Source organism: Perissodus microlepis, chromosome 11 (genome assembly GCF_051167445.1).
Source record: "Perissodus microlepis isolate ML-2025 ecotype Zambia chromosome 11, ASM5116744v1, whole genome shotgun sequence".
Lineage (NCBI taxonomy): Eukaryota > Metazoa > Chordata > Actinopteri > Cichliformes > Cichlidae > Perissodus > Perissodus microlepis.
The window spans coordinates 31,715,293-31,741,247 of NC_140471.1; the positions used below are offsets into that span (position 1 = coordinate 31,715,293).

At 37.6% G+C, this 25,955-nt stretch overlaps 2 protein-coding genes across 6 annotated transcripts in view; one reads left to right on the plus strand and one right to left on the minus strand.

Annotated features, from left to right (window-relative positions):
* Positions 1-21,680, plus strand: part of agmo (alkylglycerol monooxygenase) — a 53,847-nt gene extending 32,167 nt beyond the window's left edge. For 2 of the 3 annotated variants that reach the window (XM_084944136.1, XM_084944138.1), the window contains 2 exons: positions 7-112; positions 14,536-15,140. In XM_084944136.1, coding sequence (XP_084800262.1) covers positions 7-112; positions 14,536-14,619 — 190 coding nt within the window. In that variant the 3' untranslated portion in view covers positions 14,620-15,140. Of the gene's footprint in view, positions 1-6; positions 113-14,535; positions 15,141-21,582 lie in introns of those variants that run through there. The other variant, XM_084944137.1, reaches the window with a different exon arrangement.
* On the minus strand, positions 20,143-25,293 carry LOC146378235 (lectin-like). 3 transcript variants are annotated; one of them, XM_084944144.1, is made up of 6 exons: positions 25,157-25,293; positions 24,152-24,199; positions 22,487-22,891; positions 21,835-22,176; positions 21,604-21,692; positions 20,143-21,465 (listed from the first exon to the last, which is right to left on the minus strand). In XM_084944144.1, the coding sequence occupies exons 2-6, from the start codon at positions 24,186-24,188 to the stop codon at positions 21,367-21,369; spliced, it is 972 nt and encodes a 323-aa protein (XP_084800270.1). In that variant the 5' UTR covers positions 24,189-24,199; positions 25,157-25,293; the 3' UTR covers positions 20,143-21,366. The 3 variants fall into 3 exon arrangements, with proteins under 3 accessions (XP_084800270.1, XP_084800269.1, XP_084800271.1); XM_084944143.1 differs by lacking the exon at positions 25,157-25,293 and having other exon boundaries at positions 24,152-24,374; XM_084944145.1 differs by lacking the exon at positions 25,157-25,293 and having other exon boundaries at positions 22,487-24,373.
* Between the last annotated feature and the right edge of the window lie 662 nt (positions 25,294-25,955).

Here is a 25,955-nt window from a genome sequence, read left to right on the forward strand (position 1 = left end):
ATTCAGGCCATCATCGGCTGTCTTGGAGCTATTTCGCTGTGTCGTCATGATGACATTGCTGAGGTACAACTACATGAAGCCCCTCGCACCTTCACTGGCAGTGCCTACAGAGGTAAGTGCAACTGTAATGTGTGGAGTGCAGTTTAAAATAGGCAGCATGACTTGAGATTTTCTTTTCATTTTGCCTAAATAATAAGCAAATATGTGTGCCGTATATGAAAGATGGAATTGGTGTTCATATCTGGAAAGTGAAGCCAGTGCAAAAGTACCTTAAACCTGTATTTTTAAAAATAGATGGGCTGATATTTCATATTAAAAAGAATAAATATATAAATAATAAATAGGTGTGCAGGGAAGAAAAAAGCCCTTACACTTAAACACATCTGTGAGCTCTGTCTTGAGGATTATTTAATCCATGTTGCTAGGTGCAAGTCTTGTCTTATGCAGCATGATAATGCAATTTAGCAATTCTAAGCAAGCTAGACAATAATGCAGGGTAAGATCGGTAGCCTTGTTACATTGCAATGCACTGCTTGCTATGGACAAGTGAAGTGTCCACTGATCCACCCCAATACCCTCAAATCCCAAATTCAAGGCTTCAGAAAACAAACCAAATGTTGATGTTGGTGATGTCAATCTTTTACAGAATTTGTGATGAACCTGGTGCCTCTTTTTACTGCAATATACTTCACCTGCTGGTGTACAGCAGGTGAGTTGGAATATAGGACACACATATTAACAAGCATACAGTTCATGGAAAAACTCTGTTTGTTTGCTTTTTTGGTACTTTTTTTAATGATTATTAGACATAACTTGTCTAGGACTGCCACGACAGATACCATAGGCAAAAGTATCGGGCCACATCTCTTAATCTCTGAATTCAGGGGATTTCATAGCACCTAGCCATGAAGTTTGCCTTTGCAAACATTTGTGAGAGAATAGGTTATTTTACGGAGCTCACTGAATTTGAGTGTGGTATTTTTAACAGATGCCACCATTGCAACAATTCAGTTTGTGAAAATTCTTTAGATATTCCATGATCAACTCTATGTGGTGTCAGGAAATGGCAGCTCAGCTTTAAAGACCTGCTAAATTGGACTGAGTCAGTTGCACAGATGCAGTTATGTGACAATTCATAAGACAGGTGAACTATGGAGGATTTATATATTTAATTAGCAGTTTATCTGCTCATTCCTGCTGCTTCTCGCTGTTTTCCAAAGTAACACATTGCTTTATTACTAGCTGCTTTGTTAAAATGTGCTACTGTGCACCCTGATCTGTCTGTTACTGGTCTTTAGAGTCACTGCAGTTTCTGCTAAATTTATGATTACAAATACGTATTGCATATTTCAAAGGCTGTTCATTTGCTGGTCTAGCAACATCTTTCTTTAGCATTTTCTTTTATCAGAATTGATTATTAGTGAATAATGGTCTGTCTTTATGCATTCCTTTGATGGTGTTAATACATCCTGGTAATGATGTTTGCTCTTTGTTGATATGCAAGTTGTAACTGGTTGACATTGCCCATTTGATCCACTAAACAATTTAGTTTAATTTTATCCACTGATTTTGTGATATCATCACTATCTTGAGTTGTTGTGCAACAATAATGGTGGCACTGTTGACTTAACAGCCACCTGTCTAGCTGCCATTTCCCTGTCTCAAAATGAGGTATTCGTCTAGATTACTTACAAAGGTGCTGTCCCTTTCACGAGTTAAACAATCTTTGATGGAGTGCCTACATGCACTGGTCCCAGAGACCATGTTTACCCATTTTTAAGTTTGTAGTTTGGCCAAGTCTTGGAAATAACATTAATTAGCCACAGTGAAGTTGTTTTTTCAGCTGCAGATATTAGCGGTTACCAGTTAAAACAAAGAATGAATTCTGATGTATTAATCGAGTGCCCAGATCAGCAAAATGCGATGGCCTTATTGCTAAAAGAAAAAAAAGTAGCACTAAAACATGATGGTAAAATGGATGTTTAAAAGCAGCGCTGTTGACAGAGAAAAAATTAAATTTGGCTAAAATCTTACATTGAGTTCTCTTTTCACGTATGTGTGTGTGTGTGTGAGCTTTTCATCACACGGCATGATGTTGTTCATCTGCACTCTGATTTTGCTCATTCATCAGGAAATTGTAGCTGTTTGTACTACTATGTTTCTTTTGGCTCAGCAGCCGAGGTTCAAAGATCATGGAAACAGCAGTTGACAAAACAAACTAACCTCAGGTTAGTAGCTGTTCTGGAGCTTCCAGTCATATCGCATGACCTTTTTATTTAGGTTTTTTTAAATACCCCATACCCCATGGAACTTATACCTTCCAGCAGTCATTTTGATATTCACATTCTCAATGTGGTGACCTTCCGAATAATTTCCAAAAACTATTTCATATAATTTTTCAAAGTACCATAATTACATGTGGTGGAAATCCTTTATTCATTTGACTTGATATAGTGTTTGGCCACATGTGTAATTCCCTCCATCAAAGTATAGTTCAGCTTGAAAACGAGAACCAGTTTTTGTCCAAAATACATTATATGCAACATTGAAACTGTCTAAACACAAAGTCCAACCAACAACACCTAATTAGTCTGTTATTAGGGTGTAGAATAAAGACTGGGTATACAGTGAATCATTGCATAAGCATGTTTTTCTAAGGCTACTTACTAATTGCTTTCTCTGGTGGTAGTATGTTTTCTATCTCTGTGCGTGTTGAAACTAGTTTTATTTAGCATCACAGTCTGATTATATACTTGGAGCCTAATTCCAGCTTGTTAACTATGGAAAATACTGGAAATAAAAGAGAAAAAAATATGTCTTATATGTCTTAAGATGACAGTGGTATGATTTTCACAGTGCAGCACTTAGAAATCCTTACTTTATGAAATCATTGAGGAAAAATATGTGAAGCTCTGGTATTAAATGCGCATATGCCTCATGTATCGTGTTTCTTCGGTTTGTGTGTGTCTAGCCTGTTTGCCTGTAATTGTGTGTGTTGTGTGGTCTGTGTTGTGTGTGTGAAATGTGTGAGCTGGGTGCTAAGTCCAGCCTCGCAGCCCTGTGATCTATGAGTCCAGATGCGTCGCCCAATTGACCATAAAATTGGCGTGCCTTTCTGGCTCTGGCAGCTCAACTGTAAGGCGGCTGACCTCTCATTACTTGCCCTCCCTTGCAGCTTTTTTTTTTTTTTTGTCCTCCCGCTTTCTGCCTCCGCTCACCGCTTGCTGTCTCAGCTAGTGTGAATGAGAGCAACACTTCTGGAACCAATTAACGTCGTCTGCTGCTAACTAGCGCTGGCTGATGAGATTTGCACGTGAGATTTGCAATCGCTGCTTTTATGTCCTCTGACTGCACATCTGTGGCGCTCAGGTGTTCAAATGACAACCCGAGGCTCTCCAACCTTTTCTTTTTCTCACCATAAAATGAAATAAAACTGAATGAATAATAATTCATCTAAAATGAAGCGCATAACCAATCACCTCGAGAGCAACGAAACGGGGTGATTTATGCTGCACATGCTGCACGGCTGTGTCACTTTGACAGGGCTGTAAGTTTTATGCAGCCGTTTCCTTAAGCAAATCATTAGGCCTCATTTCAAGTCATAGTACATCAGTTTGAGCTGAATGAATGTCTTGCTTGCAGGTGGGGCTCATTGAAAATCCTCACAATTTACTTGAAATGGTTCCTGACATGTTTGTGCCCTTTGTTCAGAACTACAGCAAAGGGGAATATGGTTGAACCACCCCCAGACTTTAAGGTACTCAAGTGATATATGGATCTGACGCGTGAGGCGAACGGCGGGCTCTTTGTTACAGAGGGAGGGCTTGTTTTGAAGTCGAGCCAATCAATTAACAGTCACTCGAAATGTAAAAGGGTTAAATTCACATTTAATTGTCTTCAGACTCACTGTACATTTGAGAGAGGGGGAGGGGGAAGTACAACAAAAAAACTACAAAAACTAGGTCGGTTTGTGGTCCTTCAAAACCAGTGGTGTGATATACTGCACCCTTAAAACTCACAGTGGTATTTATAGTGGCTCTGGAGATTTCCCTTGTAAAGCTGCAGGCTTGACCTGTAAACCAGGGCTGCCTCTTGCTCCCAGCCGCCCACTCGCCCGCCCAAACCCACGTCTGTGCGGCTCACATGACGGCCTCACTGCTTCAGAGGAGACTAAGCTGGTAACCAGGGCTGATGGAAGCTTTAGCTCTATGTGCATGTAATATTTATTTGTATTTGTGTGTGCTGTTAACTTTAATTTGCTTTAATTTATGTCATTTAAATAAAATTGTAATTACATATACATACCTGGAAATATTGCAGCTTATAAATATAATCTTTGTCTTTCTGGTGCACAAACTATAGAAGAATAGAGGTTTAAATTACAGTCAATATTTAAGCACTTTATTGTGCGCAACATACTGAGTTTAAGAAATCATTTATACATTAATGTCAGCTTGGATAGCTTATCAGATTTACATGCATGATAGACAATTTTAAAACATCTAAATAAACAAAGCCTGTTGTGCTGTGGCTGCACAGTTTAATCATTTAGGTTTGAAATGAGTGACATTTATTTAAGAAGACTATGAATAACTGTACACTGGTCACAGCACACTTCTGGGTTTTCTGGTCACACCAACACAACCTTTGCTAACCAGCACTACAAACCAGATTTTGCTTCCTATTATTTCCCATTCTCCACACTGAAACACAAGCTAAAGAGTCTCTGTTTTGATGCAGTGGGCAAGTTTGGGCGTGCATGGGGGTGTGCGAGTTGAAGAGGTCAAAATGAGACTTTCTCAGGGTGAAGTAAAAATAGCCGCAGTGCAGGGGTGCACAAGGAGACGGGTCATGTTAAAATGTTATTTTTCTTTTTTAAGCTTTTGTTTGGGCGGACTCTTTTTTTTTTTTTTTTTTTTTTTTTTTTTTTCCTTTTTTTTTTTATCACACCTCGTAAAGGCAGCAAACTGGCATTTGGAGAATATGTAATTTATGCTTAAAAATTGATTTAAATTATCATTTCCTTAAATCAGTAATTTGATCATCTAAATAACTAAACATTTAATCGATTTAACCACAACATTGTGCACTTGAGGATGTCATCACCTAAAAGCTATATTTTTGCCTATGTTTGACCTCAAACATTTTATTTTATTCTTTTACCCTTTGCGTCACCTATATTTCTGTGTTTGCAGTGTGGCTGGGTGGGTGGGGCATGTGCACAGTGATGTAACACATGGTTTTATGCTGTGTGGGCCTCTGGTTTTGCCTGAAGGCACAAGAAAACAGGCCACAGAGCAGATCATAGACACTCTGTATCCCAGAGTAATTATGCAACTATTCTCTCAAAGACCACTAACAGCAATTTAAGAGGAGAGCTCATAAAAATTCACCTGCCAGGCTCAAACCATTTTTTTTGGTTTTAGTAAGAAATAAAAAAACAACAACTTTGTTTACAATTCGTTTTTTTCCCCCCTCCATTATTCTTGATAGCTGCAGATGGATGTAAAATTTTAAAAAGGCATGCAACTAAAATAATTTAAAAAAGCCAGAGATGCTTTTATTATAGTCTGCTTTTCTTTTCTTTTACAGTGACTGAAATGTTTCCTTGTAATAAAAGAATTTAAGTAGTTTATTAGCTCATGCGGGTTTGACTCTTGAAGGAAAAATAAATCTGTGTAATGCCTTTGATTCCAAAACGTATACATGTAAAAAATGTTTTTAAACCCTTTAGGATTTTCACTCTCCGTTCTCCTGCTGATACCACTTGCCAATCTCTCAGATCCTTTTTCTGTCAGACTAAACGGGAAGATGAGGTGCTCCACAGCTAAATGAAGAGGTCACAACAATATTATTAAGTTCATGTCAAACACAAAGGCTTCGCCTCAACACACATTCGCTTTATCTTCAACAAATCACCATACTTGTCTTTAAAAATGACAGCTCACACCCCGGCTTTCCCACCATTCCAGCCATGAGTGAGCAGATAAGGCAGTCGGCGGTGAGAGGTCGCTGTGTTGTTTCCACTGGACAAAACTCAGGTGCGAGGGGTTAGCGGTCTCTTCTTTTGAAGCAGGAATGTGTGGTGGCAAGAGGCAGTGCTGAGGTTAACAGGCTTGTTTGGGGCTGTGGAAACTCGGCGAGCATGACATCATCTGAGAGCTCGCAGGAATGGAAAAGGAAAGGAAATCTCCTCCCAGGGAGAAAATGGAGGGATTTGAAAGAGAAATGCTGGGTAGGACTGTTCCGTTGGAGTAAACAGCGGGGTGGTCGAGCATACACAGTGTGAAATATTATCACTCAATGTGCAGGGGATCGTGCCCGTCAAAGAGTAACCACTTGGTTTATGTTGTCAAACCACTTGCCAGGTAAAGTTATGGAAATCTAACAGAAAGTGGACCTTTGGGAGATTTCTAGGAATATTTAGTTTGGCTTTTGCGGTATCAGGTTTTCTGGTCTACAGTGGCTTTCTTTTAAATTTGTATTCCTATTTGTGCTTTAATTCATGGGTCATTCAGTTTGTGATATTGCTTCCGAGCCAGCGTGTGAACCTGATTGAACCTGACAAAAGCTCTTCTGATGTGTGCACGTGGTTTCTCCCTATTCTAAAAGGCACCGAAAGCTGATTTCAGAGAACTTGAATGCTGGTTTCCAAAGAAGTCTGCTCGCAAATTCAAAACATTACAAATTATAAAAGGTTTAAAGTTCAGAATAAATTAAAGTTTTATACTGTAAAATGTTTCGATAGTGCTGAATGAAGGCTTAGCATATTAATTTAGCTATCTTTATCGCAGTGCAAGCTTTCATCACTCAGGACTCAGTTTATTAATCTCTCTTTCGAGGCTACGTTCATTGGATTACTGGCTAACAATCACACGTCTGATTTTGTAGTAAAATTCTTTGTGGTGTATTTTTTTCCTTAGTAGTTCAAGCTACAGCTTTTTGCCTGAAGCGAGCTGGAAAATGTCTCCTTCTGCCAGGATTTGTGAGCAGTGGGGGGGTTTCAAGTTTGGAAAGTCTTCAAATCTGAGGCTGTAAAAGTTTGAGTGGCTGCTATCAGAGAAGTGACCACAATAAGCACATTCTCTGCTGTCCGGTCACAAAACAAACTGCATGAACTGAGGCTCAATCAATATTTTCTACCCTGACAATTAAAAAGGTGTTTTAAAAAACAAAAAGGTCTGTTTGCCAACAGCATTTTTCTTCTTGGAACTTCATGTGGAACTTTCAGACTTTGTTTGAGTCCTTATCTACCACTTAAGCCAAAATCTCCAATCCACATTTTAACACCTGCCACATGTTTCTCATGCTGGGGTCCGAACATTCAAGCGTGTACCTGCACTTTTACAATCATATAATTGACATGGACCTGGTTTTGGCCACTCAAAATGTGACACATTGCACTACACAGGCATGCTGACTGTGTGCAGCAGCTTGTTGATAATGTGGTTTATAGTAACCACAACCCTATGGCGTACTCTTTCTTATCTACAGTACTGTGCAAAAATCTTGTTCCTTTCAATGAACCAGACTTTGATGATGATGATGATGATGATAATAACAATAATATATTTTTTGTGACGGTCTTTCAACTTTTCTTTGGATACTAGCTGCTCTCTAACTCCAGTCAGCTCCTTGTACCCGATCATTTTCAGGGGATTTTTTTTTTAAATTTTTCATTCAAACATAAAAAGGCACCTAACTCAAACAAATTTCAAATTTTATCTTAAGGCTGTTGCTACATCACATTTGCCAAAGATAACAGTTGGGCAGTCATAAAATAGCATTTTTTCAACAGCGTGATGATTCCCAAAGAGCTATTTAGATGAAAACTTGGCGTGCCGTTACGTGATGTGCAGCGTGTCCTTTAAGAACATGAGGAAACTGGGCAAATGGAGGAGAAAGACAGTAATGTCTTAAAAAATGTACAGCACATAAACGGCATCAGAAAGTCATGTCCTTAAGAAATTCAGCAGTTGCTGTGTACAGAAAAGACCTAATACAGGACCTGAAGTCTGTCTACTGCTTTGCCAAAGTCTCAGCAGAAGCCATAACAAGGCCACTTATCATTCTTAGATAGTTTTTGTTGGACAAATCCTTCTCTGTAAAGACGAAGGTCTTGAAGCTCTGAGACAGTGACTTACTTGCAAAGGTGACCAAACTCACTAATACTTTCCTAAAATGATCGACTTCTTCCTCTGCAGAAGCTAAAGCTTCATTTTTGCTTATGAAAACCAAATTATCATCTTTGCACGGACGTCTTACTGGCTCGTGGTAGATTTGTCTCCTTCTTTCATATTGCTGCCAAATTCCTTAATGTTATCTGTGCTGCTGATTTACGTGTTCTTTTGAAGAGGTCTGATTTTTGTTTCAGATTGCCATAGTTAAATAAACTTAAACAGGGCTGTAGATATTTGTAGAGAAGTTTTTCTGCTGTACCAGTGGTTTGGCTCAGGCCTGTAGAGATGCACTTGGCACCAAACTCCACAGTAGGAATGTACAACAGAGACCGTTTTAATTTGTATAAATGTCAGTGGGTGGATTATAGAAATCAGGGTAAAGATACACGTCTTAGAGGCCCTTGGAGGCTCATTCATGTGTACTTCTTCTTAGAGGAATGTATTGAGCTAATCCACAGTGGACCCAAACATCTTCTCTCGGCTTGATAAAAATACAAACGGGGCTTCATTTTGCAAGAGCATAACCTCCTGTCTGCTCCATACACTGTTTTTTCTTTCATTTCCTTTTCTGGAGTTTTGCCAAATAGCTCGCCTTCTGCTTTCCTGCTGGCTAGTGTGCTCTTTAGCAATTAACCAGCCAATCTGGCCACCCAGGGAACCACGGTTAATACTGAGGTGATGACTTCTTCTCTTATTGAGGCTGAAGCGGTGCCAGGCTGCTGGACTCCGAAGTGTGCTGAAGAGATATGAAAGCTGGTGTCCTCTGGGTTTTCTCGTATGGTTTCAATGAGGCATAGTGGTCTGGATGAGTTGTAGCTGACCTTACATGTGACCTTCGAAGAGACACATGGTAGATGACTGCAGCTTACCAGATGTGTAAAGTAAAACTTCTAAACAACTGTATCACTCTAAACTAGCATATCATCAGGCCACTTTGTGTTTTGCTACACTTCGCCATGTGGCCACTACTGTTTCACATGTGTTTTGTCTGGCTGTGTTGTGTGTGCGTGGGAGCGTAACGGCGATATTTCTCATGGCAGCGCTACAGAGTAGGCACTACACTCATTCTCTGGTGGGACGTTAAACTGCTCGGCGTATCCTTCCTGAGTCTGCTCAAACAACCAGCACAGAGACTGTATATCTGCTCATAATGAACAGACAGGAAGTCGTGTGTGTGTGTGTGTGTGTGTGTGTGTCTCTCTCTCTCTCCCTCTCTCTGTACACATGTTTTGTGTATATGTGCAGGTGTACTTGTGTGGGACTGTGCACAAAAAGCTACCTATGCTCATGTGTCCATACTTCTGTAGATGAAAATGGTGATTAGTTAACTTCCAAGTGTAAATTTCAAACTTCAACTATTATTTACCACAAGTATGTACAGAGTAAACGCACTACTACAACTGTAAAATTATGTTAAAGCTGTAATGGAAAGTGTGTAAATATTAATAGAAAAAAAGATTTGTTGATAAAAGAACTGGATAATTAAAAAAAAAATCAGATAACACAGAGATGACAAAATGCAAAAACACTGGAACTAAGTGGATGATCTTAAACAAGAGGATATGAAAGAGTAACCTGGGGGGGGGGGGGGGATTATAAAGATGTCAATGTTTGGCATTTTAATTAGTTTTATTGCTCATATATTTGGTAAAGGTACATATGAAGTGTATACAAAACCTGTGGGCTAATTGAACCCATGTGAGAGCAACTTTGAACGTTTTTCCTAGTCCCAGAATAGTCCAACCAGAATTTTTAATGGTTAAAGGTCACTGTTAATTTGCATCATTCCACACCATGTGATCAAGTGACTATTTCCCCTTGATAAAAGTTTATATAAGACAGGCTAAAATCTATAATATTGTGCATGTGTATATTTTATATACATGTATTTAAAAATAAAATGCAGTACATAAATTTGCACAGTTTATAAAATCTTTCTTGCCAAAACCCCCAAAACTTAATTTCTCCCATGTTTTTGTTTGAAGTAAAGAATGCAGAAATTTGTGTAACAATATTCAGACTCCTCAAGATGCTTTTTCTGATCTTAGTGGGTGTTCGTGTCAATCTGAAACTCATGTTAATAATTTTTAACACTGCATGAACCTCCAGTAATTAACACCTCACCAGTGAACTAATCAGACGCCTGTGTCTGCATTTCTGTTTATTAACAAATGCTATCAAATGTGGCGTAGTTGCGTTAGAGCGCTGGTACGTGGCAAGCAGCACAGAGTTGCTATATAAACTTAAAATTAACCAAATTGTTATAACAAATCAAACAGAATGCAAACTGTAATTTCATTTCTCTCAAGTCTTTAGAAATGTGGCGTTTGGATTATTAACAAGAATTTTATATAGTTTATTTTCACCAGTTCAGCAATGTCCTGATGTAGCACGCTACACCCACACAGGCAGTTTCAAACAAAAAAGCTCCGAATAATTTTCCGATGCAGTTCAGTCCAGGTCTGGTGGACTGTAGGCAGCCATATGGAGAGGGAGCTCTGGAAACATCCCATTACAGGTCATATATCACACGTCTGACAGCAGCCATTCTGCCTTGTTTTCATTTCAATCACGAGTGCAGCTGCATTGGAGAACAGCAAGACTCCGCCATGTTAACCCACTGAAGGCTGGAAGGTTGTTACTGTTATTGTTAGAGGACACTAAGGCACACCCTGGGGTGTCCAATGTCTCCTTCATGCTTAATATCCATCAGCGGCACCCAAAATGACCCAGCTCAATATGGTGTTGGATGAGTGTGGTTCTCAAGGCCAATACATGTGTGGGAACTGGTCACATTGAAGTGACATTTCACTGAGAGTAAAGCACTAAAATGTTATTCAGGTAGAGATAATTGTTTACTTACAGTAAAGTTGGTTAATCGTGATTAAATGTAGCTTGAAAGAGACACACAATAGGTGTTGCAAGTCTTTAGATGTCAACTAATCTATATGTTTATGCAGACTTGAAATTTATACAAAGGGCCACCATGCTTCATTTCTTCCCTATTTTAGTTTTGTAGTTTGTGAATTTTTAAGCTATTGCCAAAAACAAGTTGGCTGTAGCTTAGCCAAGTGAAGAAAACAGTTTTTCAATGAATGCAGTTACATTTCAGGGAGATGCATTTTTATTATTTATCTGATCTCATTGATAATTTAGGTAAACAAAAACATGACATGACAAATGTCTGTTTTGTAACACGGTGCAGTTTATACAAATCAGAAACTACAGCTGAGCATCCTTATTAAGAATATTTAAACATTACCACTATACTACATAACATATTCGACTATGATAGAGTAATACTAGACTATTTTATGGTATCTAATAAACTGGCATCTTGAAGTAACTGAGCTGCTTTTGAGCAAAACATGTGGTGTGCATCAATTTCTTAGTGGAGCTGGGAGCGTGACTACTTTCTAACCAGACTGGTATTGAAATGGAATAAGCAAAGGTAAACAAAGAAACAAGAAAAAACCTACAGAACCACATGTTAGTGGCTCCTTGAATCACTACCCTTAACTAAGTGCTTTCTGCCCCAAACTGAGTGAGTGTGAGTCGATCTGCTGAGATGTCTACTTTGGGAGTCAGTGGTGTCTGGCCGTAGTGCTTATTTGTAGATGATCAAACCTGCTTCCTTCCACTATGTAATCTGTCCCACATGGATTTCCTACAGACTCCATATACATGTAGCATAGTGGCTCAAACGGAGAGATGGGAACAGGGAAAAATTGGTGCCCTCAACATGCGGCTTTGATAGAAACCTCTGTCATGTTTTGGTCCTTAGTTTGAGTGAAATGTGATTTGCGAGGTTCTGCCAATTCTGCATACTGCTCTCGATCTCAATCCATCTTAGACAAACACAATGCAGCTTTACTGATTTGTAATCGTCCATCTGTTTTTCCTTCTGGGAGTTGTTGAAACTATTGAAATACCTCTACCCGATATTTTACAGAGGCAGATCACTGATTTAAAATTTGGGTGCATTTCTTGTTTTATTCTGAGTTTCTACATGATTCTCAATCCTTATCAAAAAACACACTGAACCTAACTGAAAACATCTCACTTAGTGATAGTTTGTCTATAGCATGTTTTTGTCTTTTACTTAAATAAATGTAGCAGTAAATTTAGTTTTATTTTTATTTTTTGCTGAAGTGTTGTTATCAGAAAGTGTTTTCTTACAACTTACCAAAATGTGTGTTGTGTTCCTAATTTGCTAATCTTACCAGACAGCTGATCAGTGTTTGTATATCCGAGGTGCACTACGCTGATCAAAATGCTCACATTAAAAATAAGTCTCTGCAGTTTCAAGGAAGTTTTCCTCTGACTTACAGTCAGATATTTTTATCAGTTACTCGACTTTATGAAGATAGATATTATAATTAACAGTAACACTTCATTATTATTATTATTTTTTTGAGTCAGTGACCAATTATTTCTCTTAATTACGTTTTAATGAACTAAATAGAACTAATATTACCATTGCGTTATAAAAAGTTAGTTTTAGGTTCTTAAAAGAAAAATGATAATACACTTCTTTACAAATGTTCTCCAGAGTAAATCATTCAATTCAAAGTTGTTTGTATGAATGTATGTATGTTTTTATTTCAGTAGTACTACTCATAAATGTATCAGCAGCATTTTAATGTTAGATGGCAAAGCTCTTGGTATTTTTATCTACTTTATATACTGTTAGATGGTTTAATCTGTTTGTGTCAAAACAAGTTTTGTAGAAAACCCTTGGTGGTCTAGCTGCCAATTAAATGTAGTGTGGAAAAAGTTTGATACCCTCCCTTCAAATCTATTTCTTTTATACTGCTTCCCATCGGCACTTGTGTAATATAGAATATGAATATATATATATATATATAGATATATATATATATATATGTACACTTTTTTTTTTTTTTTAAATCACAAGTAGTGGTGTTCATTTGAAAAATGAATGTGACTTTGGTTTGAATCTATCATCACACGCCAAGTCCCTTCTTTGCTTTTGTTTCATCCAGTGGTTCATTCAGCAGGAAGCAGGGAGGCTGTTCTCAGAGCAGGTAGCGAGAGGTGGAAAAGCAGAGAGAGGTCTGTGCTGTACGTCCTCTCTCTGTCTCTGAGGAGAACAGCTGTTGTGTCCAGGAAGAAATTGGGCTTTTTTTTCCCTATTGGCCTTTTTTGCCTATGATGGACAACGGTCTGATTTTGGCTTGAGTTGCAATGTAGGATGCAGTTTATGAGCCAGAACCCAGTGAGGAGTGGAGGCAAGGGCTGTTTTGGGCAAAGCCCCCCTTCGTTCTCTCTGAATAGCAAGGTTCCCTATGGCTGTGACCCTTGTGACCCTGTTGTGAGAGCATCGGGGGAGAAGCCCTGCTTCTTAACCTCTAAGCCTACTTTCTGCATCATCCTGAGACTGGCTGCATCTGAGGTGTCTGTTTTCTTTCAGTTGCAGCATTGCTTTCAAAGTTTAACATCATGTTGTAATAGAAATGTTATTTTTTTATCTATTTTTTTTTTACTCTTGTGACAGCACAACATTTTATAGGCTACACTTAAGCTTTGTAAATTAAAGAGCATTTATACGTACAAAAGTGAGCAAATATACAGCTTATAGTACTTCCAGTGCTCAAATAGTTCTAAATGGAGGAGACTTTTTTTGTAGCTCATAAACCAAATGAAGAAAACATTTACATAACATACAACATACTCTCTGTATATTGTCAAGCACCTATAAAATTGTATTACCGCTATATTACAAATAAATTAGTTTTCATTCCAAGACCATCATGCCCTATAACTTGTATACATAAACTCAATCCATCTACTAGCGATAACCACAGCTTGATCCCAGTCACGTAAAATGTTGCTGTTCTTTGAGGCACAAGAGTTCTGTTGGGCACAATTGTTAATCAAATTTGAATGCGAAAGTTATCAAATGTAAACATTTTCTTAGTCTTACATGATATTAATCACAACAATGGAGTTGTTTTGCAATAAGCTTTGCAGTCTTGTGGCGTGAAAGTGCGACCATATCAATAATTCACAATTTAAAAAAATCGATCAATGACATAATCTCCCTAAATCATTTGTTACGTCCATTTATGTAAATAGAAAGTCGGACTGTGAGCTCAGGAAGTTTTACAGAGTTGTTTTCTAGTCAAAGTTTGAACAGATTTCACTGTGATTTTGATAGCACAGCGCTGCAGTTGCTAGTTTTTTAGTTTGTTTTTTAATTTTATCTCCCAGTAATGTTGGTGGTAATGGTAATCTTAACACAAGTATTAACAAACTGCGGTAGTTGTCATTTTGAATGAAATGGATCAACTCGAGTCTTCTGATCCTAACCACCTCTGTCAAACTTGTCCAGGCCTTTGTCTCCCTCTCTCTGCTGTTCTGGGCTCTGCACAGCATCGTCTCTCAGCTGCTCAGCATCAAGAAGAAGGCTAACTGATCCAGCTCAAGATGGCACAAAGTGATGGATGGAAAACCTTTGGCATTGTCATTGCTGAAATAATTTCCATATTATCATAATTTTAATCATTTTAAACACTGTGCATCACTTTATGTAGTACTGATATCTATATGTTCAAGATAAAACTATTTTTTGCTTGATTAATTTTTACAAAATTTTATAAGTAACTTCAAGGTTCATCTTAAAGGTTTTTGTCATGTAAAACAGTCACAACCCAAGGCAAGGTGCTCACCATATGTTTTTGTTCTCCAGAACAACTCGTTCTGTTTAATGAAGTCATATTTTTTGCGTTTGCTTAAAATGTGTTCAAGTGGTGCTGCAGTAACTAACTTGCTTAACTTCAAAATAGTCACGTTTATTTTCTGTTGTTTCACATCAGTTACTATGCAACTATATATACTTTTTTTTAAACAAATGTTCTCATTGATGAATGTTAATCTTGCATCTGAGTTTCAGTTTTTTGCACAACATTGCACAGTGTTTTTTTTTTCTTTGCTCAATTAAATAAAGCATTGTAATTTTTTGCCTTATGTAAGACTCCTTTAATGTCTTAAAGATTCTAGAGGGTGTGCAGCTTGTCAGATTCAACTTGGTTTTGAAACATCAGATTAGTCATGTGAATTATTCTTCCCAACCTCCAGATCTTGTGTGGGAGTGACAAACAGTCCACAGCAGATGGTGCTGTCATCACTCATAGTTGGTTTCTTTTCAATCAAACATCTTGTTCTCAAGAGACACCTGCTCAGCCTTTTAACATTAAGGCATTTATCAAAAGCTTGAGGTTGAGTAAAGGAAAACAAGCCTGATCAAAGAAAGCAACCACCTTATCGGAGTGCTTGTTTGATTTAAAAGACAAAAAACCCCACATCAGTACAACATTTTCAGCATGGAAATTCAATTTTTTTTCATCTGGCTGCTGCTTAAGCTTCATAAGTCACCTTAAAACCAGAGTCATGAAAGTATCTGGTGATCCAAATGAAAAGTGTGCATTTAAATTAATGTTGAATGAAAGCTGAAGGAGCAAAAGCTAGAAAAAGGAAAAAGCGTAAGTGTATGAGAGTCTGACAAGAGCCATATAGTGATGGTTAGATGAGTGGGTCAGAGCTACCCCACAATGGTAGCTCTTGTGAGGTGTTCCTGGTCTGCAGTGGTCAGTATCTATCAAAGGGACCAAGGTAGAAAAAGTGGTAAACCAGCAATGGGTCTTGAGCAGCCAAGGCTCACTGAAGCACGTGTTGAGCAAAGGCTGGCCCATGTGGTGTGATCTTACAGACAAGCTACTGTAGCTCTAATTGCTGAAAAATTTGGGGGGCCTCCATGGTTCTTGTTTCTCTAGCAGATCTCACAGATGCTCAATTAGATTAAGAGCTGAGAGAGCAGGGAAGGGCGACTGGTAAGTGAAGAGAGTGATGTTGGAGTATCGTGAGAGACGGTGAAATCTCTGCATCATTGAACATGGCGCACCACTGAAAACATTTTAGCTACTAATGTTTTTTTCTGCAAGATTATTCCTTGAAGGCTTTTAAGGCAACAACAGGAATTACAGTGGCTTGCAAAAGTATTCGGCCCCCTTGAACTTTTCCACATTTTGTCACATTACAGCCACAAACATGAATAAATTTTATTGGAATTCCACATGAAGGACCAATACAAAGTGGTGTACACGTGAGAAGTGGAACGAAAATCATACATGATTCCAAACAAACCGTGACATTTGGACAGTATTTTGAGTGTGTTGTTTTGGGGAAACCATGTAACAATGTAACCGTATTCGAAACAAAGCCAGCTTCATCACACAACAGCAACGTAGTGGACATGTTGACGTCCAAAAAGAAGAAAAAAAAAAAAACCTTTCCAGCTTTGACGCATGCCTGGCCATCCTCAAAATCCTCCATAAAGATTTTCAGGCATTGCCCGAGACCATGGCATTACGCCTGCAGCAGGTGGAAACATTCAGGTCTGTGAAATCCCTCACTGAGGGAACGGCCCGGATCTCAGAAGAAATTTTTTTTTTTTAAATCTAAGAAACTGTCATCGAGCACCACATGAAGGACAACTTGGTGTTTTCATGAGTACCAGAGAAGGCAGAAGAGGACCCCAAAACAACAGTGAGTCATTTCATCCAGACTCGCCTCAAACTTCGGAATATGTAGTTAAAAACTTCCGCTTCCATCGTGTCCATTGTTTGGGAGGTTGACGATCTGATGCACGCAGACACAGACCGATTGTGGCTAAATTTGAACACTTCAAACAAAAAGCTGGTGAAGAACTGTGGATGGGAGCTGGGAGGAACGGACTTCAGTTTCAACGACTGGTTACCCATAGAGATCCTAGTGCAACGCAAGGTCCTGTTCCCAATCCAAGATAAGTTTATTCAAGGAGGCTCCTGACTTGTCATCACTAACATCGCGCCATGGCTGTGCCGAGTCAGGTGAAAAGACAATGCAGATTTTGATGTTGTTATTTTTCTTAAGTCACTCAAAATGGTTCTTGGGTGGCTGCACCACCTTATTCCCCTTGTCACCTTTCACATCTCTTCTTGTCTTCTTCTGTACTCAGCATAATTTATGCTATGTCTTCAGTGCTACAATTTACCACACGAACATACAGAAGTCATACAGCCATACCAAAAACACACACATCAATATACACAACAGACATACACAACCATATACACACCAACATACAGCCATACAAGACAGACAGACACACACCTCTTTAGTAAACATTCAATAGTCTAAACATGACCATAGTGAGGTTTGTCACTACTAATCTACAGTATCTCACAAAAGTGACTACACCCCTCCCATCTTTTCATGGGACAACATTAAAGATTTGGCACTTTGATACAATGTAAAGTAGTCAGTGTACGGCTTGTATAACAGCGTAAATTTACTGTCACCTCAAAATAACTCAACATACAGCCATCAATGTCTAAACCACTGGCAACCAAAGTGAGTGAAAATGTCCAAACTGTGCCCAAAGTGTCAATATTTTGTGCGGCAACCATTATTTTTCAACACTGCCTCAACTCTGTTGGGCATGGAGTTCACTAGAGCTTCACAGGTTGCCACTGGAATCCTCTTCCACTCCTCCATAGGATTTAAACCAAGTTAAAACCGTACCTTTGAGACCAACAACATGTTCCAATCTTGATAGAAGAATGTTGTGGTTAACCGTGTCAAAAGCAGCAGTCAAGTCAAGTAAAACTAAAACCACGGAATAGCCAGAGTCAACGGTTAAGAGAAGATCATTAAAAACTCTAAGTTAGGCTGTCTCTGTGCTGTGGCGAGGTTTAAAACTAGACTGAAACTTTTCATTAATACCATTTACATCTAAAAAGGCCTGAAGTTGTTTTAGAACTACCTTTTCCAATATTTTGGAATTAAAAGGGAGTTTGGAGATCGGCCTGTAGTTAGTGAGACCATTAGGGTCAAGATTTTTCCTTTTCATAATAGGTTGCACAACAGCATGCTTAAAGACAGACGGTACACAACCTGATGACAATGATGCATTCAGCAGAAATAAGATACAAGGACAAATAATATGTAAAGCTTCCTTAACGAAACGACAAGGAAGAATATCGTGCGGGGAACCAGAGATTTTGAGATGATCAATTATATCTTTTAAAGTAGAATAAGACACTGGATGGCTGCAAACTTTCTGCTTTTTAATTCAGATAAAACTGAGGTTATTGTACTCGGTCCTGAAAATCTTAGAAATATGGTATCTAACCAGATTCTTACAATGGATGGCATTACCTTGGCCTCCAGTAACGCTGTGAGGAACCTTGGAGTCATTTTTTACCAAGACATGTCCTTCAACACACATATTAAACAAATATGTAAGACTGCTTTCTTCCATTTGCGCAACATCTCTAAAATTAGAAATATCCTGTCTCAGAGTGATGCTGAAAAACTAGTTCATGCATTTATTACTTCCAGGCTGGACTACTGTAATTCATTATTATTAGGAAGTCCTAAAAAGTCTTCAGTTAATCCAAAACGCTGCAACAAGAGTACTGACAGGGACTTATACAGCCGCATATCACCTAGGACGCAAGTGATCAGCATGGCTGAGGGAATGACATCAATGGAACATCAACAACAAGACTGCAAAAGGAAGCAGTTAGGGACATCCGATCTACGAACTGAGCCACTGGAGCATCCGTATCTCACCTTCTATACAGACAGATGTTGATACAGGGGAGGAAATTTGCTATGGAGAGACGTGGAACATCGGCACAAGGAAACATCACACAACCTGCCTTAGCTCAGATGGCAGAAATTGTGGCTTTCACCAAAGCTCTACAACTTTCAGAAGGAAAAAGAGTAAAACATCTATACAGACTCAGCAATTCATGTCAATGGACCACAATGGAGACAGTTTTTACAGCCAATATTCCAGTAAAACAGAAAGAACAATTGGAAGAACTGATACAAGCTGCCCAAGGGAAGTGGCAGTGAGGAAATACAAGGACATCAAATGAACCAAACATGGTTGGCAAAAGGAAAAGTACCACCTTCTCTCTTCCACACTCTGTCCACCAGCATCCTGTTGTTTTTCTCCCTCTGCATCAGGTTTTCCTTCAGGTGTGACATCCATTATCACTGCATTCAGGGTTGCTGGATGACTGGTGTCCCCAGGTGTACTGTCAGATTTAGGCAATCTAAAACAGTCAGGTAGTTCAGGGTAGAGTTTAAGCACAGTAGAAACTCCAGGAGTTGTAGTTGGCAGCCCAGTTCTTTGTGATGATGACTGTGATTTTTGGTCTTCCCCTTGTAACTTGCAGTCTGGATCTTGGATTCTTACTCGTCTTCCTTTTCCTCTTAGCATCCAGTAGCACATATCTATTGTCATCATGTGCTCTCGCTTTTTGTCAATTTCCTTCCTCTTGGAGCCTCCTGATGTCCTTCCTTTTTCCTTCCTTTCTCAGTGTGCTTGCTCATATTCTTCATTAGCTTGTTTCTCTATTTGGAATATGGTTTCACTCCTGGGTATGTAAAGGTGATATATAGCCTCCCTTTTTCCAGTGATCCCATTTCTTGTTCAATTTGTTATCCATTGTAGATCTTGCTTTCTTATCTTTTATACCATCCAGCATCCGGTCGTTGACATATTTTTCTAATTGACCCAAATTCTCCATTCTGGGTGAAATTGCAATGCTCGCCATTACGTTTTTATTTAAATTCTCTTTTTTTTGTTTTTGTTCAAGTTCCTATCCCTTTTTCTTTTTTTCTATCTGTTTTTTGTTTTCTTCTAGAAACAAGGGCTCCCTTACTCCCAGGTCTAATTATTATTACGTCTTTCTTTTATTCTTTGAAACCAAAACTGAAAGTCAACTTCACCAATGACTACAAATTAGACACTCAACCTCTATTTTGAAACGATGACAAAGCAATGCTTTTCTCTTTTCCCGAAATTGCAAATATCAATTTTAACAATAAAATAATACTGAAAATAAAAACTGCAAACTTAATGATTTTAATTCAAAGCAAGCAAAATCACAGCTATTCAACCCAGCTGGTAAATAATTCAAAAAGAGTGTATTAAACTAATAAAAGATGAGATCAACCATGCCAAAATTCAGCTTAGGAATTAACTCAAAAAGAATCTCTAACAAGACTTGATAAGAAATTAATCAAACATAATAAGATTTGATTTATCAATAAACTTAACAGTAATTATTTCAGAATCAAACAAAACAAATATCAGAATGAATTGAGGAATTGATTCACTCAGTTAACTATACATTAAACAGATAAGAGTCAATCAAAGAAAATTATACAGCATAAACAGAATAGCAGTTAATTTAGAACTGTTAACATTTATCAGTCCGACAAAAATCAAATATAAGATCAAATGTAAAAGCAAAAACTAACCCCAAGACTATTAACTTGTCACCAACTGATAATAAAAATTAATCTCAAGATCAACTGCAAGGATCAGAAACAAATACCGGAAATTCTATAGCTTTCAGCTGATTACAGACTGACTAACAATATCAAATTAAACTGATCAATATTCAAAAACAGACACGAAAACAAATGCCAAACTTTATAGCTGTTTCCAGATGTCAGAAATCAATTTAAGGGAGAATCAGAATAGAAACCCAATTAGCAGTTAACTCTATAGCTGTTAACTGATGACAACAAATTGCAAATCAGTAGAAGGATCAAAAATTCAAAAAATAAACATAAAACAAATACCAGTTAATTCTTTTAGCTACTGACTGACGATAACAAACAAAAAATAAGAGTCAATTTAATATTTATCTTCAGAAACACCAAATTGTTTATCAAACAAAACCAAGTCAGACATTTCACATTTAACCATATCAGATAAAAACAAAACCGAAGGTCAATTTAGTATTTAAGGTTTCAAAATCATTAAACTGTTTATCAAACCATTTAGCCTAATGAGATGAAAGTTAAACTTTCTGGAGATTTTTACTGTGCTATGCAAAAAACAATCACACAGCATTTCATAAAAAGAATATCACATCAACAAAAGTAGTTGTGGTAGTGTAATGCTTTGGGGCTGCTTTTCTGCTTTGGTAACTGGGTGACTTGTCATAGTTTAACATAAAAAAAAAATGACAATAATTTTTTGTCTAAAACATTAGAAAATCCTTCAGGAGAATGTCTGGTCATCAATTTCTGCCCTGAATCTTTAGCACACTTGAGTTATAAGGCTGAGCAATGATCCAAAGCATCCCAAGTCTCTCTAAGTTTCACTATTCTCCTTGTTCTCTTGTTTCTTGGGTTGAATGTAACATTGCAGCTTGAAATCAGTCAATCCTTGGCTTGTTAGCTTGGCTCTTAGCTGTGATAGAATAGAAAGATAAGTAGGTGGTTTCATCATTTTCTTGAAGCTATCTGTCAGTATATTTATCCATTGCTCTTTCTGTTTTTGTTTGTTTGTTTGCTTTTTTTTTTCCAGAAGCAAAAACAAGGATTTTACCTGCTGGAGGATCTGGGCATTAGTTGCAGAGTCACTTAAGTCAACATCAGTCACAAACTTCAGCTTCACTGTCGTCCTCAACTTTGCAACTTAGAAGGAAACATGTTGTTATAAAATAACAGTAAGTTTTGACAAATTGAGAAACAGGAGTTAGGGTTAGTCAGGACAAGTTTTTTTTGTGTGTGTGTGTGTTTGTTTGTTTGTTTTGTGTGTGTGTTATTGAACATTTACCTTGATGGCAAATGAAAACATATTTTATTGTACATATGTCGTCATCCCACACGTGGAGGTTATTCTCGACCACACAATGCTGGTTACCCGGAGGGTTATTTGGGCTGGAACTTCGCCAGTTTCTAAAGGAGCTCTGACTCTTGTCAGACCAGGTCCATGGCACTCGGTACAGACCGATCCAAATGTCATCACTGTTTGGTTTTAATGAACTGACCTCAGCGTTCTCCTCACTGTTTTCGATCACTGCCAAGTTCATACTTAGTTTTATGCAGTGTTCTCGAGCAGAGGCCCAATTTTTTGTAGTAGAGATGTACATGTAGTTTTTCTTGTTTTGCTCTGTAACTGCAGCAGATAGAAAATGAACCAGTGAGGGGGAAACGCATGAAGCAAGTGTTTAAGCATCCATGGCAGATGATAGATGTTCAATTTATTAGGGATATTAATCAGTTAGCATTGCAGTAAATGATTACAAGTTTTGGATAATCAATTTAATGTTTTCCAATAAGTTCAAACTTTTTGAGCTAAGGTTTTTCTTATATTTTATACAGCAAATCTTCAGTGATGCTTTCTGTCAAATCTGCCAGTGAAAAATGCAGGTGAAGTCAGTAGTCAGGTCAGTAGGTGAAATCCATGAATGAAAATATTTTCTTACCATTGCAGCAAGCAAAAGTTTTGCTTTCACCACAGTTTTTATCGTACCACTTTCCTCCAAGACCCATTATCACACAGGTTTCTTTTGCATGAGAATAATCTGGTTGAGTAGAGTCCCAGTTGTGGTAATCAATTTTGCTCGTTTCACCAGTTATTGCCCATCTCCAGGAGTTGGTGTCATTGCCTAGCGTATTCTTCCAGGATTTGGGATCATCCTGCAGTCCAATCCATGCCCAGTCGTAGGAAAAATATGAATTTAGCCTGCTTATATCATCCATGCTTTCAATGGTGGCCAGGTCAGTGTACTTCTCTCTGCAGTATTGTTGAGCTTCGTTCCAGCTAATTTTTTTGTCAACGTAGTAGTACTTACGAGGAGGGAACTTTGAGCAGGAGCAGAGACTAAATCCTTAACAATGATAATTGATAGTATAAGTAGTATTAGATTCCTCACAGTACACACAAGAAAAGGGTAAAACAAACATTAAAGATTCTTTTTGCCCTTACAATTTTTTAACTACATTGACAGGCTACACAGGGTACCAGTCTACTAATATAAAAACTGCTAAAGGAGGGCAGTAATATTGCAGTAATGACCAAATGTTATATGATCAATATTGAATTCAGTGTTTGTCATTATATTTGGGATTTAAGTATCTGCATACAGTTTTTGTGATAGAAAACATTTTTATTTTTAAACATATCCCAACAGCATATTTTACTTTGTTGCTGGGGTCATGAATGGGTCATAACTACTCGATTATCTGAAGACGAAACAATAATTCAAGTTTATTTCAACCATGGCATATTTACCTTTTTAGTCAGAGCTTAGACACTATGTTAGAATTTAGCAACTCAGCGCTGAGTTGCTCCTGCAGACTTGATTTTGGGCTCTTTTGTGGATTCCAGTTCAAATAACAATGGCCAACACTGTAAGGAATCTTGAAATCGTTTTATATATGTCCTTCCAGTATATGTCCTTCTGTGTCCATATTAAACAAATATATTGGACTGCTTTTTTGCATTTACACAATATCTCTTCACAACCTTCAGCTGATCCAAAATACTGAAGCAAGAGTGACAAGGACTCGAAAGAGAGACAATATTTTTTCCCATATCGGCTTAATTGACTTGTAAGCTAAATTGAAAAGTGTGTTGTTGTTTTTTAGTAGCATGAAAGCACTCCAACAGGCCACTTTTCTCGGTAGGTAGTGCCATAATTTTAATCACATTTACTGGCAGTAAACCTTTAATGTAAGTTCCTCATAAAAGTAATGTTACTCAACACTTGTTTGTGTATGCTCTGCAGCTCTCCATTGAAACAGACACATGGAGCAGAGCAGTTGCTCATAAAAGAGAGACGTGAAGTTTTTGTCCCTGAAAATTTATGAGTGAGAGTTGAGGAAGTGTCTGCATGGGAGTAGTTCATGTTATGCACAGTGTCAAAGGTATAGCTTTAGAAGATCATTTTTAGGAGTTTATATAATGCCTGGAAAAGGAGTATCAAGTTATTGTTTCACCTCTTTGCACCTCCTCAACGTTTTAATAAAATGAAACATATAATTCTTTCTGACACACTGTTTTCATAATTGAATATGTTTTTTATGGCTTCCTTTTCAACTTTACAATTCAAATCACACATTTCCATTATACAAATTTGGGATCTTACCAAAGAAGAGGAGAGTCAGTGTTGGGAAACAGCCCATTTCTGATTTCACTGTAAAGAGAAGGAAATAGGTATAAATAAAACACCACTTTAGAGCTTTTGCATTACTTTGCATTTGTTTCCAGTTTTCTCTGATTGATGTGTTAATCAGCTAAAGAATGACATAACATGCTTTTGAGAATGAGAATAAGGTCAGAAAATAATGACTTTAAAAGTTTACTTTGGGGATATGTAAAAAAAAAAAAAAGAAGATTACTATGAAAATATACAACACTAGATACTTAAATTGTAAGAAATAAATGTATAAAATTACAGTAAAAATTGTTCTAACAGTCTAATTGCCCAGATAAATTATTTGTTTACTTATTTTACTGTAGACACAAGAGAAAGAAACAGATTTTTTTATACTACATTGTGAAAAAACAGGAACTTTTCTGTCATTTAATTGTTTATATATTACTTCATCACTTTGTTTCGCATTGTTGAAAGATGTCAATTGGGCCAGAGTTTTTATTGGGCGGCTTCTGGCCCCCAAGCCTTATGTTTGCCATGTCTGCCTTAGCATCACTGGCAGGTTTGTTAGGTTTTGCAGCCATTTCAACCATTATCCCTGCCACACTCATTGTCTCCACAAAGAGCAAGTATATGTTCGTATTGAATGAGTTGTTTTTTCAATAAAATGACGGAAAATAGTGAAAATTTGGAAAAAGTTAGAATTCCCAAATAATGTCTACAAACCAGTACACACCCAAGATTTATTCACTTTACAGCTGTTATCTTTGTATTTTTAGGAGTTGATCTTTCATTTTCTTTTTCTGTGTTTATTGTTAGTCAATATTAAACTAAAAAGAGACAAACACTGTTCATTTATTGACATATAATATATGCAATAGAATGAATTGTTCCATCTGTAATTTCTATGTAAAGAGACAATAAAAAAACATTAACAACAACAAAATCTAAATGTATTGTAACACTCAAATGGTGAAAATATAAAGATATACTTACAAGTTTGTTGAATATTGTTTTAAGGTTGAGATCTGAATGCTCCACATATGAATGCAGACGATGAGTTGGCCACCCGTTTTGAATGGTCAGTCTTTGACCTTATTTTCATATGTAAATCATAAAACAAATTCTCTAGAGGTGGTAGCACTCACACTAGTCACTAGGTTGAGATCTGAATGCTCCACATATGAATGCAGACGATGAATTGGCCACCCTTCAGTCAGTCAGTCAGTCAGTCTTCGACCTTATTTTCATATGTATATTTTCATATTTACACTGGCTGCCTGTCCGTCAGAGGATAGACTTTAAAGTTCTGATGCTGGTCTATAAAGCTCTGAATGGTTTAGGACCAAAATACATCAGTGACCTCCTGACCCAGTATGAACCTTCCAGATCCCTCAGGTCACCTGGATCCGGTCTTTTATCAGTTCCCAGAGTCAGAACCAGACACAGAGAAGCTGCATTCAGCTTTTATGCTCCTTACATCTGGAACAAACTCCCAGAAAGCCTCAGATCAGCTGAAACACTCAGTTTATTTAAATCCAGGTTGAAGACTCACTTATTCTCAGCTGCATTTAAATAAAGCACCAAATCCGCACTTAAGCTTAAATTTCAAAACTTACATTTTAACTTCTGATTTTATCTACTGTTCTGATTTTATCTGTTTTGATTTTTGATTTTATATACTGTTTTGTTTGTTTGTTTGTTTGTTTTTTTGTTTGTTTGCTTGCTTTAATCAATTTTAAATCATGTTTTTTATTTGTTTTTGTTTCTAATGTCTCTGTAAAGCACTTTGAAT

Bases quoted from the DNA above. Each gene is read 5' to 3' on its own strand.
- LOC146378235 (XM_084944143.1), bottom strand. From the start codon at position 24,263: ATGCAAAGTAATGCAAAAGCTCTAAAGTGGTGTTTTATTTATACCTAT. The intron at 22,892-24,151 runs GTAAGATCCCAA...ATCATTGTTAAG, and splicing joins ACTGACTCTCCTCTTCTTTG to GATTTAGTCTCTGCTCCTGC. The intron at 22,177-22,486 runs GTAAGAAAATAT...TATCTGCTGCAG, and splicing joins AACTTTTGCTTGCTGCAATG to TTACAGAGCAAAACAAGAAA.